The sequence below is a fragment of the Ursus americanus genome, chromosome 9 (assembly GCF_024610735.1).
Source record: "Ursus americanus isolate L20-20 chromosome 9, mUrsAme1.1.p, whole genome shotgun sequence".
NCBI classification, from domain to species: domain Eukaryota; kingdom Metazoa; phylum Chordata; class Mammalia; order Carnivora; family Ursidae; genus Ursus; species Ursus americanus.
The window spans coordinates 47,036,313-47,052,401 of record NC_142135.1 but is presented as its reverse complement, the minus strand read 5'-3'; the positions used below and the strand labels follow the sequence as shown (position 1 = coordinate 47,052,401).

At 36.4% G+C, this 16,089-nt stretch overlaps 1 protein-coding gene across 7 annotated transcripts in view; it reads left to right on the top strand.

The window, feature by feature from the left end:
* Positions 1–16,089, top strand: part of WWP1 (WW domain containing E3 ubiquitin protein ligase 1) — a 113,773-nt gene that overhangs the window by 52,110 nt on the left and 45,574 nt on the right. For all 7 annotated transcript variants that reach the window (XM_087864772.1, XM_045806025.2, XM_045806023.2 and 4 more), the window contains 2 exons: positions 3,773–3,957; positions 13,526–13,862. In XM_087864772.1, coding sequence (XP_087720898.1) covers positions 3,773–3,957; positions 13,526–13,862 — 522 coding nt within the window. The remainder of the gene's footprint in view (positions 1–3,772; positions 3,958–13,525; positions 13,863–16,089) is intronic.

Genomic DNA, 16,089 nt, shown 5'->3' with positions numbered 1-16,089 from the left:
TATAAAAGTGGTTTTTAAAGAAATAACTTCATTGAGATATAGTACACATACCACAAGGTTACCCTTTTAAAAAATATATTTCAGTAGATTTGTGTATAACCATCACCACTATCTAATTTCAGAAATTCTCATCACCCTTAAAAAAAGACTATACTCATGAACTGTATCTCCTCATTCCTCTCTCCTCCCAGCTCCTGGCAGCCACTAATCTGTTTTCTGTCCCAGTGGCTTTGCCTGTTCTGGTCATTTCTTAGGAAAAGAATCATACAATATGTCACCTTCTATTACTGGCTGTTTTTACTTAGCATAATGTTCATCCATGTTGTAGCATGTATCAGTCTTTCATTGTTTTTTATTGGAAATAGCTTCTTAGAATCTGGCATATTTTTATTCTAAGCAAAAATGACCTTGAGTTTCAGTAAGAACTAGATATCCTAATAACAGGAAGGAAATATTTGATCTTCTGTGAAAAAGAAATAATAAACTATTGTCATAGTACTTACATGTATTGGGTGCTTAACGTGTGTCAAGTGTGGTGCTAAGAATTTAGGCATATTTTTATCAGTTAAATAGACTCAGATAATGTGGGAAGATGGGTATCTTTTTGCTATCTGAATTGGCAACTTCCTGTAGATCACTATAAGATACATGCTCCATGGATTATAGTCTTTCCTCTGAAATAACCCTGCCGTCTCAGAAACTCCCTTGCATTCACATTTGATAACAGTTAATTTCTGGGGACACCTGGGTGGCTCAGTCGGTTAAACATTCAGCTCAGGTCATGATCCCGGGGTCCTGGGATTGAGCTCCGCATTGGGCTCCCTGCTCAGTGGAGAGCCTGCCTCTCCCTCTGCCATTCCCCCTGCTTGCTTTCTCTCTCTCTCTCTCAAATAAATAATCTTTAATAAATAAGTAAATAATAAAAGCTTTCTGTTTAGAATAGTTGAAATTAGAATAAAAACATATAATCAAATATACTGGAATGAATCCCTGAAGATATAAAAATATATTGCTGTAAAATTGACTTGTTACCTTTAAAAAACATGCTGGTGGGGGCGCCTGCGTGACTCAGTTGAGCTTCTGACTCTTGGTTTCAGCTCAGGTCGTAATCTCAGGGTTGTGGGATGGAGCCCCTCGTCAGTCTTGATATTCTTGAGATTCTCTCTCCCTCTTGCTTTGCTCCCGCCCCTCGACTCATGTGTGTGCTCTCTCTCTCAAGGAAGTAAATAAATCTTTAAAAAAAAACATACTGGTGTAGGGGTGTCTGGGTGGCTCAGTCAGTTACGTGTCTGCCTTCGGCTCAGGTCATGATCCCAGGGGCCTCGGATCAAGCCCTGCATCGGGCTCCCTGCTCATTGGGGAGCTTGCTTCTCCCTCTCCCTCTGCTTGTGCTCTCTCGCTCTCTCTGTCAAATAAATAAAATCTTAAAAAAAAAAAAAAAAAAGGAGTACTTAAAAAAAAACCATACGGGTGTATGACAAAGTGTTGCTTCTGTTAATACACAGAATTACTAACATCATTACTCCTAAATTGACATTAATTGATTCTTATAGAGCACTTGAACAGATAAGTATATCTTCTGAATATATATTTGGCTTAAGTAAATATATTTATTTAGTGTCCGTGTGAGAAAATTAAGAACTAAAAGGGTACGACAGTTAGGTGGATTAAGATATTTTGTGTGTGTGGGTGTATATCTGTATCTATAATTATATGTTTTTATAATTTTTGAAATACAATTTTAGATGGAAAAAGGAGCTTGAATCACCACCAGTCTGAAGCCTAATGTTGTTTACTCCATGTAGTAAGACATTTTGAATGAAAGATTAGATCTACAGCACCAGGAAAACTTCAGATGAGTTCTTTTACTTAGACTCCAGGATCACTGGGTGGCTGGGGAGGGCTGTGCAAATCAGAAGAATCACTTGGGAGCTTCCTTCAGACTTCACCTGTCCAAACTTCCAGAAGACATCTTGTTCCAAATATATAGGTGACAAAGGAAGGGAGAGTAGGATTCATTCATTTATTCATTTTCCATCAGATACTTATTATGTGCCTGTTTGGTGCCAGACAGTAGTCCAAGCACTGAGAATACTGGCCCTGTTCCTGTGAAATTGCATTCTGGCAGGATAAAGGTAGATAGTAAACAAGTGAAGAAATAAATTAACCAATTGGAGATAGTGATAAGAACTATGAAGTCATTGAAATAGGGCAAGGTGACAGGAATGGAAGGGAACCTGTTTTAAAGAGAGATGTCAGGGGAATCATCTCTGAAGAAGTACCATTTGAGCTACAATTAAAAAGCCAAAAATGTACTATCCATGCAGAGTTCTGACAGGAGAGCATTATTCTAGGTAGAGGACATAGCAAGTACAAAGACCTTGAGTTCATTTTTAGTTAATTTACACTCTTCAAATTCTTCCAACTCTAGAATATAATATTTAGCCTTTTTTTGATAATCCTGTGATCATTATAATAGTACTGCCTGTGTATAATAACTTGTAATAAACATTTGAAGACTTTACAGCATGTTTTCATATTCAATAAAACTGATACACAGTATATCTGCTGCAAGGTGAGCAAAGAGGAACTTGGAGAGAAATAGATTTGAGATAGATGGGCAGGGTTTAGGGACACAATCTGATTTATTTTATTTATTTATTTATTTGTTTGTTTGTTTGTTTTTAAGATTTTATTTATTTGACAGAGAGAGACAGCGAGAGGGGGAACACAAGCAAGAGGAGTATGTGAGAGGGAGAAGCAGGCTTCCCGCCAAGCAGGGAGCCCAATGCGGGGCTCAATCCCAGGACCCTGGGATCATAACCTGAGCTGAAGGCAGATGCTTAATGGCTGAGCCAGCCAGGCGCCCCTATTTTAATTTATTTTTTTTTTTAAAGATTTTATTTATTTATTTGACAGAGAGAGAGAGAGAGAAAGCACAGACAGAGGGAGAAAGCAGACTCCCCACAGAGCAGGGAGCCCGATGCAGGGCTCTATCCCAGGACCCCGGGACCATGACCTGAGCTGAAGGCAGACACTTAACCAACCGAGGCACCCAGGTGCCCCTGATTTATATATTTTAAAAAATACTGAGGCTGCTTTGTGGAGGACACAAGGGTAGCCTGTATATTTGAAAAAACACTGTTAACTTAGCGTGATATTGCCCAACTCCCTATCCACTGCCAGTAAGATTTAAAATGTTTGGTTTTGTAATTGTAGATTTATTTATTTATTTGCAGTTCATATAATGTGCTATAAATTCTTCTAATTCTGCAGTATAATATTTAGCTTTTTTGATTACCATGTACTCATTATCTTAGTGCCACTACATTATAATTTGTAATCAATATTTGAAGACCTTTTTAGCTTATTTTCTAGTATTCAATAAAATTACAGTAGGTTGGAATTGATTTTTTAAAGTTCCATAAGCTTTTTGAAAATACTTTTGAAGCATCTTAAAATAAAGATTATTCTTAGACTTAAATATTTAAAATGTATGACGATCATTACTTTGAGGGACTGAATTCACTTTGATTTAATATATTTGTGTATCTGAGTGTACAGTTATCTGCCAGTGTGGATACACTTGGAACTGAAAGTAATTTAAATTTTAATGTAATAAAAGCTTGCTATATCATTTGTTCATTACTCTTTCTACCTATCACTTTGTTTGAGTATTAAGAATTTGGTAAATCTTTCCTATGACAATTCTGATGGAAAGTTACTTGATTTTACTTATTAAAGAAAGCCATCTTTTTTTTTTTTTCTTAAGGTTGGCTGTTGAAGGTACTAATGGAATAGATAATCATGTACCCACAAGCACTGTAGTTCAAAACTCATGCCATTCATATGTAGTTAATGGAGACAGTACACCCTCATCTCCGACTCAGGTTGCTGCCAGACCCAAAAATACACCAGCTCCAAAACCACTTACATCTGAGCCTGCCAATGACACTGGTAAGCATGGTGATTTATGAATGAAATTCATAAATTGCATTTTTATATTTACAAGTGAAATTTTATAAATTTATAAATGAATTTTAAATGGATTTATTAATGAAAACTAAACTTTATGTACCTACACCTATACTTCTTACTGTACAGTCTTTATTAATCTTCAGTTCTGTGATAGGAATCTAAAGATCACAATACCTGAAGTATTTTCTAATAATTTGAATTTTTCTAGATTATTTAGGAGTGTATTCCAAATATATATTCTGTTAGAAGTAACAGTACATTTCACTAAGCATGTACTTATAAGATAGATTCTTAGGCTTTATGCCACAAAATACTTTTGGAAGTAATTAGATAAAGGGCCAATTACTTATTAAGTTCACTCCTGATTCATGAAAAGCGTAAGAATGATGAATGCTCAGGACGCCTGGGTGGCTCAGTCGTTAAGCGTCTGCCTTCGGCTCAGGGCGCGATCCCAGGGTCCAGGGATTGAGCCCTGCATCGGGCTCCCTGCTCCACTGGGAGCCTGCTTCTTTTCTCTCCCCCTCCCCCTGCTTGTGTTCCCTCTCTCGCTGGGTGGCTGTCTCTCTCAAATAAATAAATAAAATCTTAAAAAAAAAAAAAAAAAAGAATGATGAATGCTCATTTCAGAAAGGCTTATATCACCACTCTGTTTCATTCTTGTCATCATCCTATATTTAAACTCTATGGAATTTGGTAAGTTAGTTTTCTTCCTAAAATAATTAGCTGTTTGATGAGTAGATTGATGAAAGTATCTATTGACCACTGGTTAGTTGCATGGTTTAGTATTTGGGTACATTCAGACGTTGATGCAAAAGGGAGGAGGACTTACCGAGGCTCCCCCTGTTGCAGGATCTCTTATTTATACGCCATAGCTTGTCAGGTTCTTTATAGGCCGTTCCCTTTGGGAACAAATTCACTTCCCACAGTCTTCTCTTATTTATCCTTGCCCGAAATTTCAGGGTGAAAATAAAACACTAAGGAACTAGAATTGAAAGCTCCATTGTAAGTGATTCCCACAACATTCACAGTAACTGCTAGCAAACAGGACAATCATAATCTCTAACATTTGTGATTGTTCTAAACACTATATGTCTGTTTACTGATTTAACTCTCACCATAACTAATTGAAATAGATACTAATATCTTTCGCTTTTTCCCAGGAGAAACTGAGGCACAGAGAGATCAGAGCTAGGAGGTAGAAGAGCTGTAATTGACATCTATCTCTAGCTCTCTTAGCTCTGTGCCCTCTGCTTTGCTTTGATGTATGTGATTTTTACAGTGTCTCAAAGTTGTACCATTCATCTGTCATACTATGATAGGCTTCAAATAATATTCCCTTATCCAACTTAGTGATTGCGTTTTTACCTCCTCTGATAATGGTTGGTGACATGTGACAAAACAATCCCATCTGTCATCATTCTATTGGCCAGTTTACAAAGACTTCCGGAACCTCCTCTGTTGGTAGCAACCACTGTGCCAATGTCTTGTGTGTGATCTGTTATCCCTTAGTAGGAGGATGAATTCAGGTACTTCTCAAGGAATGGAGTAATCTTTAAGGCATTAGCGCCAAAATGGTATTCCTTTTTCTAATCAGGAACTTTAAAATCAGTTTTCATGTTGGAGTATGGGTATGGGTAGGAGTGTGCATATTGTGTGTATAACATGTTAACAAGTTTAATCCCTTACTTATAATTTAGAGTCCTAAAATCTTTAAAACCGAAAGGATGTTTTGGTAAACTCCTTTGATGGCAAAATGATTAGAACTGATGTGAAGGTATTCATAGTTCATCATGCTTAATGTATCTGTCCATTTTGCCACAGAAATATTATTGTGTAATTACAATGTGTAGCCCCCAAACTGCTCACGTACTGATGTAATATACAATATATGTGCCATATTAATTTTCTAAGTTCTGAAAACTTACAGTTTTTGGAATACACTCAGCCCCAAGGTTTTGACATAATGGATTGTGGGCCTGTGCTAAGGAGTTTTAACACAAATGATTTCATTTTACCAGAGACAGTATTATATAAGAGGGCTTTTGGGGGGGGATTTTTTTTTTTTCTCTCTCCTGTTCATTTGAGTTTTGATTAAGAGGGTCAGTTTGATAAGTTTAGTTGCTGTAAATATATTTTAAGCTAAGATAGGAGGTAGTCATAATTGAAGAGATTAGATTTGGCTTCTAACAGGACCAGGTTCAAATCCCAGCTCTATCATTTAATGTGTTAACTGTGTGACCTTGGACAAATTTCATATCCTCAAAATTTAGCTCTTCCATTTATAAAAAGGGGATAATAATTAGCTACCTGGTAGGGGTGTTTTAAATGTTCAATGAGATAATCCAAAACATCTACCATAGTCCCTGAGTGGGTGGTAGGTATTTAAGAAAAATAGTATTTTTTTCTCCACTTCCCACTGTCCCAAAATTTATAGTGCGAAATGACTTTTTTCTAATACGTAATTATTCTTTTATTCATAAAATAGATCAGCTCTCAGTATGGTAAGTTTCAGGCAGAACTAACTGATTTCACAAGTTTGTTAAACTTTTGTTTATAGCTTTTTATTTTAAAATAATTATAGAAAGTTGCCAAGAAATGTACAGGGAGGTCCCATGTTCCCTTCACCAGCCTCTCCCATACAGTGTATAATACAGTATTGGTCAGGAAATTGGCATTGACAAAATCTACATTTCACCAGTTACACTTGCATTGTGTGTTCGTGTAGTTCTGTGCAGTTTTATCATGTCCGGCTTCATGCAGCTGGCACTGCAGTCAAGATGCAGAACCATACCATCACCATAGGGCCCCTCGAACACTTTGTGTGAATTGACTTTAGGGAAACTTAAGGTGCATATATAGAAGCAGTTTTTTTGTCACACTTTTAAAAAGGAGTAAAAATGATACTCAAATACTCCAGTATTTCTGCCTTTTTCTACTTTATTTGAATAGTTATAGTGAGGACAAATGCATGATGCTTTGAGGGTACATATCATAAAGTACAAGGGAAACTTCTGAAGGATTAAACATGAAAGTAGGGAGCTATGTCTTGTAACCCAAATGTCGTAACAGTCGAGAGTAAGGATTGGGATACGTTCATTAAGAAACCAAGTTAGTGAGTGTCACCTGGGTGTCTCAGTCAGTTGGTTGAGCATCTGACTCTTGATTTCCACTCTGGTCATGGTCTTAGGGTCCTGAAATTGAGCCCCGCATTGGGTTCTGCACTTAGCCTGTGGTCTGCTTGGGTTTCTGTCTCCCTCTCCCTTTACCCCTCCCCCTGTTTGCGCATGCTCAATAAATAAATAAATACATAAATAAATAAATAAATGAATGAATAAAATCTTTTTTAAAAAATGTACAAAAACTTAAAAAAAAAAAAAGAAACCAAGTCAGTGGGTGTGGTATTATATCTGTAGAGAAGGAAATGCTTTGCATAAACCTCTATTTTACCTGTCACACATTTTGAATACTAGCGAACATAAAATTCTCCACGTTCTTTCACAAGCAAAAAACCTATGGTCCTGACTTCCCTCCCTTTCTTTCTCTCTCTGCCTTCCCTTACCCTTTTGTCTTTTTTTGTAGTTTGTCCTTTCACTGATCCTTATGTCATTTGTTAACAGATGTTTAGTTTGCAGCTACCATAGACAGATGTTTATTTTGCAGGACACTGCTTGCTGGCTGGGTACATACACATCAGAGTTTCTCAACTTAAGCACTGTTGACATCTTGGGCCAGATGATTATTTGTTGTGGATGGCTTTCTGATGTATTTTACATTCCTGACATGTACCCACTAAATGCCAGTAACATCCTCTCTTTCCCCTAGCTTTGACACCCAAACATAGCTCCAGACATTGCTAAAATGTCTTTGGAGTGGGGGGCAAATTTATCTCCAGTTGAAAACCACAGATACATATCAGTAATAATCTCTCCAATCAAAAATAATGCCCACTCAGAATTTCATCTATTATTAACATTTTGCATTACTGTTGTATATTTGTTACAGTTAATGAACCAGTATAAATATATTATTATCAACTGTAGTCCATAGTTAGGGATCAAGGTTCACACTTTGTGTTATATAGGTTCTGTGAGATTTAAGAAATGGGTGTTATTGGCGCCCTTGGGTGGCTCATTCAGTTAAGCGCGTGACTGAGCACTGACTTGATCTCGGCTCAGGTCTTGATCTCAGGGTTGTGAGATCAAATCCTTATTGGGCTCCACCCTGGGCATGGAGCCTACTTTAAAAATAAAGAAAGAAAAGAACAGAAATGCATGTTGTCATGTACCCACCAGTACAGTATCATACAGAATTGTTTTACCATTCCCAAAATCCCCTGTGCTCTACCTGTTTATCCCTTTCCCCACACTCCTACCACTCATCTTTTTACTGTCTCTCTAGTTTGGCCTTTTCAGAATGTCATGTAGTTGGGGGGCACCTGGGTGGCTCAGTCATTAAGCATCTGCCTTTGGCTCAGGGTGTGGTCCCGGGGTCCTGGGATCGAGCCCCACATCAGGCTCCTCCGCTGGGAGCCTGCTTCTTCCTCTCCCACTCCCCCTGCTTGTGTTCCCTCTCTCGTTGGCTGTCTCTCTCTCTCTCTTGTCAAATAAATAAATAAAATCTTTAAAAAAAAAAAAAAAAGAATGTCACATAGTTGGAATCTTCTTTCACTTAGCAATATGCATTTAAGGCTCCTCCATATCTTTTCATGGCTTGATATCTCATTTCTGGTATTACTGAATAATATTCCATTGTATGGATATACCCTAATTTGCTTATCCATTCACCTCTTGAAGCATCTTGGTTGCTTCTAGTTTTTGGCAGTTATATATATAGTTGATATAAACATTCATGTGCAGGTTTTTGTGTGGACATAAATTTTTTACTTAACTGCATTGAGGACCATTACTGCTGGATTATATAATAAGAGTATGGTTATTTTTGTAAGAAACTGCAAAACTATCTTCCAAAGTGGCTGTACCCTTTTGTTTTCCCACCAGCAATGAATGAGAATTCCTCTTGCTCTGCTTCCTTACCAGTATTTGCACTTCAAGGAGAGTTAATACTATTTTTTAACAGTGCTGAATCTTCCCATCCAGGGATATTTTATGTCTCTCTCATCCATTTTGTGTTTTAAAATGTCTCTTAGTAATGTTTTCTGGTTTTGTTTAGATAGGTCTTGAGTGTAATTTTAATGCTGAACTTACATAGGGTCATTGTGTTAAAAATGTTTTGGTCAAACAGTACAAAGAGTTTCTCAGTTGATTCTTGTGAGTGTTCTGAATAAACTTATTCTCTGTGAATGAGTTTCATCATTTTATTTCTAATATTTTTCACTTCTTTCTTGCCTTAATGCATTGTCAAAGTAATCAACAGCATTGGAGTGAAGATTATGATCTTCCTTGTTTTGTTTCTGGTTTTAATTTGTTCCTGACCTTAATGGAAATTCTCCTAATGTCTTAAAGTTAATATATGATGCTTACTGTGAGTTTCTGATGGATAATCTAGATTATTCACTAATTTCTCTTGATTCTGCTTATTAAGTGTTTTGTCAAGGTTTTATTGAATGCTTTTTTTTTGTATTGAAAATAGTCATATGGCTATTTTTTTAATGTGTTAGCATAGTTGATTTCCTAACTTAATTTCCTAATATTGAACCATCTTTTAATTTATTTAGTTCCAACCTTAGAGCTATATTACCCTCACAGAATAAATTAAGAAACTCAATATTTCTTTTTCTTTCCTCATGTACTATACCACTTTAAATAACATGGGAGTTGATCTGTTCATTGAAGGGTTCATAGAATTTTTTCAGAAGACTTAAGTGAGTCTTGTGCTCTTTGGTGGGATGATATTAGATCTTTCATCACCTTTTTCATTTCTACTGTGATGAGTCTTTTTAATTTTCTTTTTAAGATTTTATTTTTAAGTAATCTCTCTACCCAACATGCAGCTCAAACTCACAACCCTGAGATAGAGTCGCATGCCCCACTGACTGAGCCAGCCAGGTGCCCCATGATGAGTCTTTTCAATTTTTCTTTCTGTTGACTTAGTTAATATATTTCAAAGCTTAGCTTTTTTTTTTTTTTTAAGATTTTTTTTCTTTTTAAAGCAATGTCCACACTTAAAGTGGGGCTCAAGAGATCAAGAGTTACGTACTCTACGAACTGAGCCAGCCAGGTGCCCCGTAGTTAATACATTTGAGACTTATTGATATAAAGTGGTTTGTGGCATTCATATGTTATTCATATCATATGTTTTTCTTTATAAAACTCATAAAGGTATACTTAATGGTTTCTCCAAATTTACTGGTAAGAATTCATCTGAAGCATTTGTAAAAATACGATTCCCAGACCCTTCCTTAGGGATTTCCCCTAGAAATTCATTAAGTCTAGAATGGGAACTGAGATCTATACTTTCAACAAGATCTCAACTGATTCTTATCAGGTAAATTAGGAAATTCTGATCTGTTTTACTGTTCTTTTAATTCCTTCTCCTATTTTTCCTGCCTGGCTCTGGGATTGAGTGCTAAGCTCATTTATTACCATTTCTACATCCTTGGATACGTCTTTGGCTTTGTCCCATAACATTCGATTCAAGTGTTTTCATTGCCATTAATTTCCCTAAAGTTTATAATTTCATTATTATTTCCTCTTTAACTCAGTATTTAGTTTATCATCTAAGCAAATTGATTATGGGTTGGGGAAGAACTGTCATTTTTATGGACATAAAAGTATCAGTTTTCTCACTAGTAAAATGGGAATCATGCTGCTCTCTGTCTCAGCATTGTTCTTTGAGGACGAAATAGGATAACCTTTAAAAAGTGCTTAGCAGATTATGTCCGACTCTCAGTGGACATTTTAATAAGTTGTATTTTGTATTGCTTGGTTCTAGTTGTTTTGTTTTTGAGTTATTTATTTGTCAGAGAGAGAGAGAGCGCGCACAAGCAGGGGGAATGGCAGGCAGAAGGAGAAGCCGCTGAGCAGGGAGCCCAATGTAGGACTCAGTCCCAGGACCCTGGGATCATGACCTGAGCCAAAGGCAGACCTTAACCGACTGAACCACCCAGGCATCCTGCTTGTTCTAGTTTTATTGTAGTTAGAATATGGCCTCCTTATTGTATAATTGGGGATTTTCCTTTGGTCTTTCACGTGTCAGTTTTTCTAAAAATTTTTTGAGTGTTTGGATGGAATATGTATATAAGAAACTCTCTAACTATAATGTATTGTGTCATTGAATCATTCATATGCTTAACTAATATTTCTACTAACACTCTAATCTCATAGTTTTGAGGGAGGTATGTTCAGTTCATTTCTTTGTCTCTGATTTGTCTTTAATTTATTGATTCAAAAAATATTTATTGTTTTCATATGCCAGGCATTTTGTAACAGTTGGGGAATACAAGAGTGAACAAGTCTGACAAAGTTTTCACACTCTGAACTTAATGAAAAGAAATAAAAACAAATACATAAAATGATTTCAGAACATGAGAAACTAAACATAAGAATAGCATTAATAGGATTAAATAAGGTACTCAAGCACTGCCTCAAGTGCTTTCTGAAGATGTAATTGAGCATGCACTCTAAATGATGAGATATCCTGAGACCGTGGGAACCACAAGTGCACATCTCTGAAGTGGGAAGGAGTTTGCTCTATTCAGGTAACAGAAGGAAAGCCGTTGTGAGGAATCTGGGGTAGCTGTGGAGCAGATTAATGTAGTCTTTATCATAGGCCATGGTTAAAGAGTTTGGAATTTATTCTGGTAGCAGTAGGAATTCACTGGTATGTTTAATTAGGGGAGTGAAAAGATCTGTTACATGTTTTGAAAAAGGTTTTCTTGGGCTGTCATTTGGAGAATGGGTTGTATGTAGTTGGACAAGAGAAAAAGCAGGCAGACTAAAATTAGAAGCCTGCTGGAAGTATTGAAAGCAAGAAATGATGGACCAGGAGGTGTAGTGGTACAGATGGAGAGAAGGGCTCAGAGCACTTGCTGTTGAATTATTGTAGGAAAGAAGTTTCTGCCTTGAACAACTGAATGGTGCTATTTAATATTTCATTTTCTTCCTTTTTTCTAACAGCTTGTGTTTTGTGTGCTGTGTTTCAGTATGCATAAAGGTTTATGAGTGTTTCTTCTTGGACTGCATTATCTTTTCTCAATTATTCCTCTTTTCCCATTTAGTGTTATTTTGCTTTGAAAAAATGACTGCTAAGCTTTTCTATTTTTGGAAATTAATTTCTGCACTGTTGAAGAGTAAATGTTAAATGAGATAATTCTTTAAGTGAGCATCATATACAGAACACCAGAATTTAGTCTCTTTGTGCACATTCTCTGTTCATTTCTCTGTGTTATCTAACAGTGTTTGATACAGGGTAACTGTAAATATTTTATTTCTTGTATTTTTTTTTCCTCCAAAGCCATTCTCTCCTCCACATTTGGACAGAACTTAATTCATTCTCTTGGTTTTTTGTAATTGCAGTTCGATTCCTTTAGTAGTACATTTTCTTTCCACTATTTAAGTCTTTTTCTTTCTTTAAAAATCTACCTGATGATACCATTACTCTTAATTAGGTCTCCCTGCCCCATTTCAATTAGAATTTTATGTGGAAATTTCTTTGGTTTTGGTCAGTAGTCTATTCTCTTTCCAGTTTTAATTTGGCTCACTTTAATAGTGACACATAATTGACATTCATCAATCACATTTAAAATGGACATTAAGAAAATTGTATTAATGGATCCCAGTACTGAGTCATTTCTTCAGAAAGTGTAGAATAAGTTTTTGGATCTTTTTGGCAGTCCTCTAGAGTAATAAATTAATGCCACTGTGTATTTCCCCCATTGGCATTTTTGGTATTAGCTGCCCTTTTTATATTAGCTCCATTTGCATATGAAAAGGGAGATTGAAAGGGATCATTTAAAGTTTTCATATAAACCATGCAAACTTTCAAAATTGATCCTATGGAGGAAAAACATATTATACTCATGTTGGTTTCTCTTTTCCTTAATGTTATTAGTGTGTGTATACACACAGACAGTTGACCCTTGAGCAACAAGGGATTTGGAGCACTGACATCACCCACCCCCCAGACTCTACCACTTGAAAGTCTTTGTATAACTTTGGAGCCCCCCACAGATTTAACTACTGATAGCCTATTGTTGACCTTGAAGCCTTACCAATAACATAAACAGTCAATTAACACTTATTTTCTTTATCTATTATATATAGTATTCTTATAATACAGTAAGATAAAGAGAAAATATTTTAAAAAATCATAAAGATTTGTACTGTATTTTTTGAAAAAAATCTGCATATACGTGGACCTACATAGTTCAAAACTGTGTTGTTCCAGGGTCAACTGTATTCTTAAATTTTTATAATTTATATGTTCATCTCTAAAATGTGAGCAAAAAAAAATCTAATCTATCTTATTTTATTTTCATCAGTACCTGATACATTACTCAGGGTGAATTAGGTACTAAGTAAGTATAACTGGTGAGTTGTTTGCTTTGTCATTGCTTGATAGTTCGTCTTACTGATTTTTCTCTTTTTAGTTAATGGAGAATCATCTTCATCTGCACCAACCGAAAATGCTTCCACCACGGGTACTGCAGTAGTATCTGAAGAAACTGCCTTGTCTTCAAATTGCACTAATACTACTGTTGAAGATCCTCCAGTTCAAGAAATACTGACTTCCTCAGAAAACAATGAATGTATTCTTTCTGACAGTGCAGCACTTGGATCTGAAGCTAGAAGTACTTTAGACCCTGCTGCCTCTAATTCTGGAAATAATTCTGCTTTTGAGGCAGCCAAATTAAGACAGCCAGATGGGTGTGCGGAACCTGCACGGCAACAGTCTGGAAATACCAACACAGAAACTTTGCCATCAGGGTATGTTAAATATATTTTTTAGAAATTTGACTTACATTTGAATAACAGCTTTTTAATAATATGACTGTTGAATGTGTATATAAAATTTTTCCATTGTTTAGTAATTTGAAATCAAAGTTGGAATCTGAATGATACAATTTATTTGCCACAAAGCAAGTACTTTTTAAAACTGAGAACAATTACTAATGAAGTATGTGCCGTGTGAAGGGAAAAGAAAAAGCCTAGTGTTAATTTGCAAGGCACACTTGATTTGATTCTTGGTTTATTTTTACTGCTAGAGAAGAATAACTATAACACTACATAATTACCTCAGTTCTCTAGCTTCCTTTATGGTCTGCTCTCCAGCCCCCAACATAGCCATCTTTTTTCTCATCTAGGGAAAAGTCACTTAACTCTGCTGATTACCTCTGTTACAAACTCAGGGTTTCGTTGCTGCTTAATAATTCTTAGTCCCCTTTAAATTTTCCCATTGAAAATATTCAGCTTCCCAAGATTTCCTTTAAAGAGTTATTCTATGTGTGTATTCCATTTGGTCATCTCTCCCAGATTTACTTAACAGGTTTTTTTGACTCTTTACTTGGCTTTGATGATGAGTTAATCATTCATTGTCTCTGGCTTCAAAAAGTTTATTTCTGGTGGCTCAGACTTGTAAACATACATGCAGTGCAGTTTGACAGTGCTGTGATAGACATATGGACACAGAGCTTTCCTGCACAGCTCGCAGCACTTAGCATGTCTCCTCTCCGAGCTGTAGAAACTGCACTTCTAGAGGTCTTACGTTACTGCCCTCAATTTCGCATCACAGTTACTGTGTTCATAGCCCTGTCTTATTTTCTGAACTGTTTTTCTCAGTGCTCTTTGCTGCTTCATCTGATTTTGCCCATTGTCTAATAGCGGTTTCAGCCTTTTTTAGCCTTTGTTCTTCCTCCGTGTTTTTCTTCCTCTGTTGGTGCTCATGCTCTCCCATCACTGTAACTGTGAAATCTGTTTGTCCAGGCCAGACCTTTTTCTGAGCTTATTTTCAGCTACTTCTGGAAATCCCCACTTGTTGACTGCCAGCATTTCAGACCTTACAGTATCTTCCCTTCTCTCAAAAATCTCTCTTTGTCCCTTTGTTTTCGGCCTTTGGCAGCTTAGTCATTTATTCTAGTTTCATGTGTCTGCCACTGTGACACGTACATACAAGAAGGTGTTAAGAACCTTCTGGTCTGATGGGAGGGTAAAGATAAGTAAGCAGCAACTACACCGTACCATTAAAACTGGGCTAAACATAAGTTTAGCAGGCTGTGGATAGGAACGTATTCTTTTAGGGGAGTAGCCTACACTATTGAGATCAAAGAATACTTTCTGAAAGAGATGACCCTTAAGTGGATTTCTAAAAGAGGGTTACGAGTTAGCAGAGCAATAATGTAGGCACTAGTGGTGAAAGGCTTCATTCTCAGTAGAGGCAACTGCATGTTCAGATCACTGGCATCCATAAAAATGTGTAAGTAGAATTCAGGAAATAGTATTTTGTTATGGCTTGAGTTTAGCATTTCAGGAAGTGACCTATGTAGTACTAAAGAGGAAACAGTCCTATGAAGAATTTCGTATACTTTTCTAGGAGTGTGGGAGTGTTTTTCTGAAAGCCATGAGTAAACATTAATGAATTTTAAGCAGGGTTGTGGCATTGTCCTATTTGCATTTTAGTTAGGTCATTCATTCTAGTAGTGGGATAGACAGATTCTAGGAGTCAAGGAGACAAGATAGCAGCCAGGATGGTTTATAAATGAGAGAAGCAGGCATTATGATTTAAAATGATAATAAGCACATAAATTTAATTCTGTGGGGGCCAAATAAATGTTTCAGCATGCCTATAGCCACCATATGTGATCTTTGTGTTAGGAGACTTTTGTAGTAACCTAGATAAGTGATTTTCAAGTTGCAGGCTGCACCCCATTAGCAGATTATGACCAGCATTTGAACACATAATTAAAGTAAATCGGTATAGACCGGAATAAAAAATACTGAAGAGTGTTAGTTGTAGTAAGAGTAAACTTGTTTCCAGAAAGTTAATTTTTCTGGTGCAGGTTTGTGTGTATAAGGTAAATAGCATTCTAGTACACACAGAGATGTTTATGTAAAACATTTTTCTTTTTCTGTGAACTGTCATCAAAAAAGTTTAGAAGCAGGGGTACCTGGGTAGTTCAGTTGGTTAAGCGTCCAACTCTTGGTTTCGGCTCAGGTC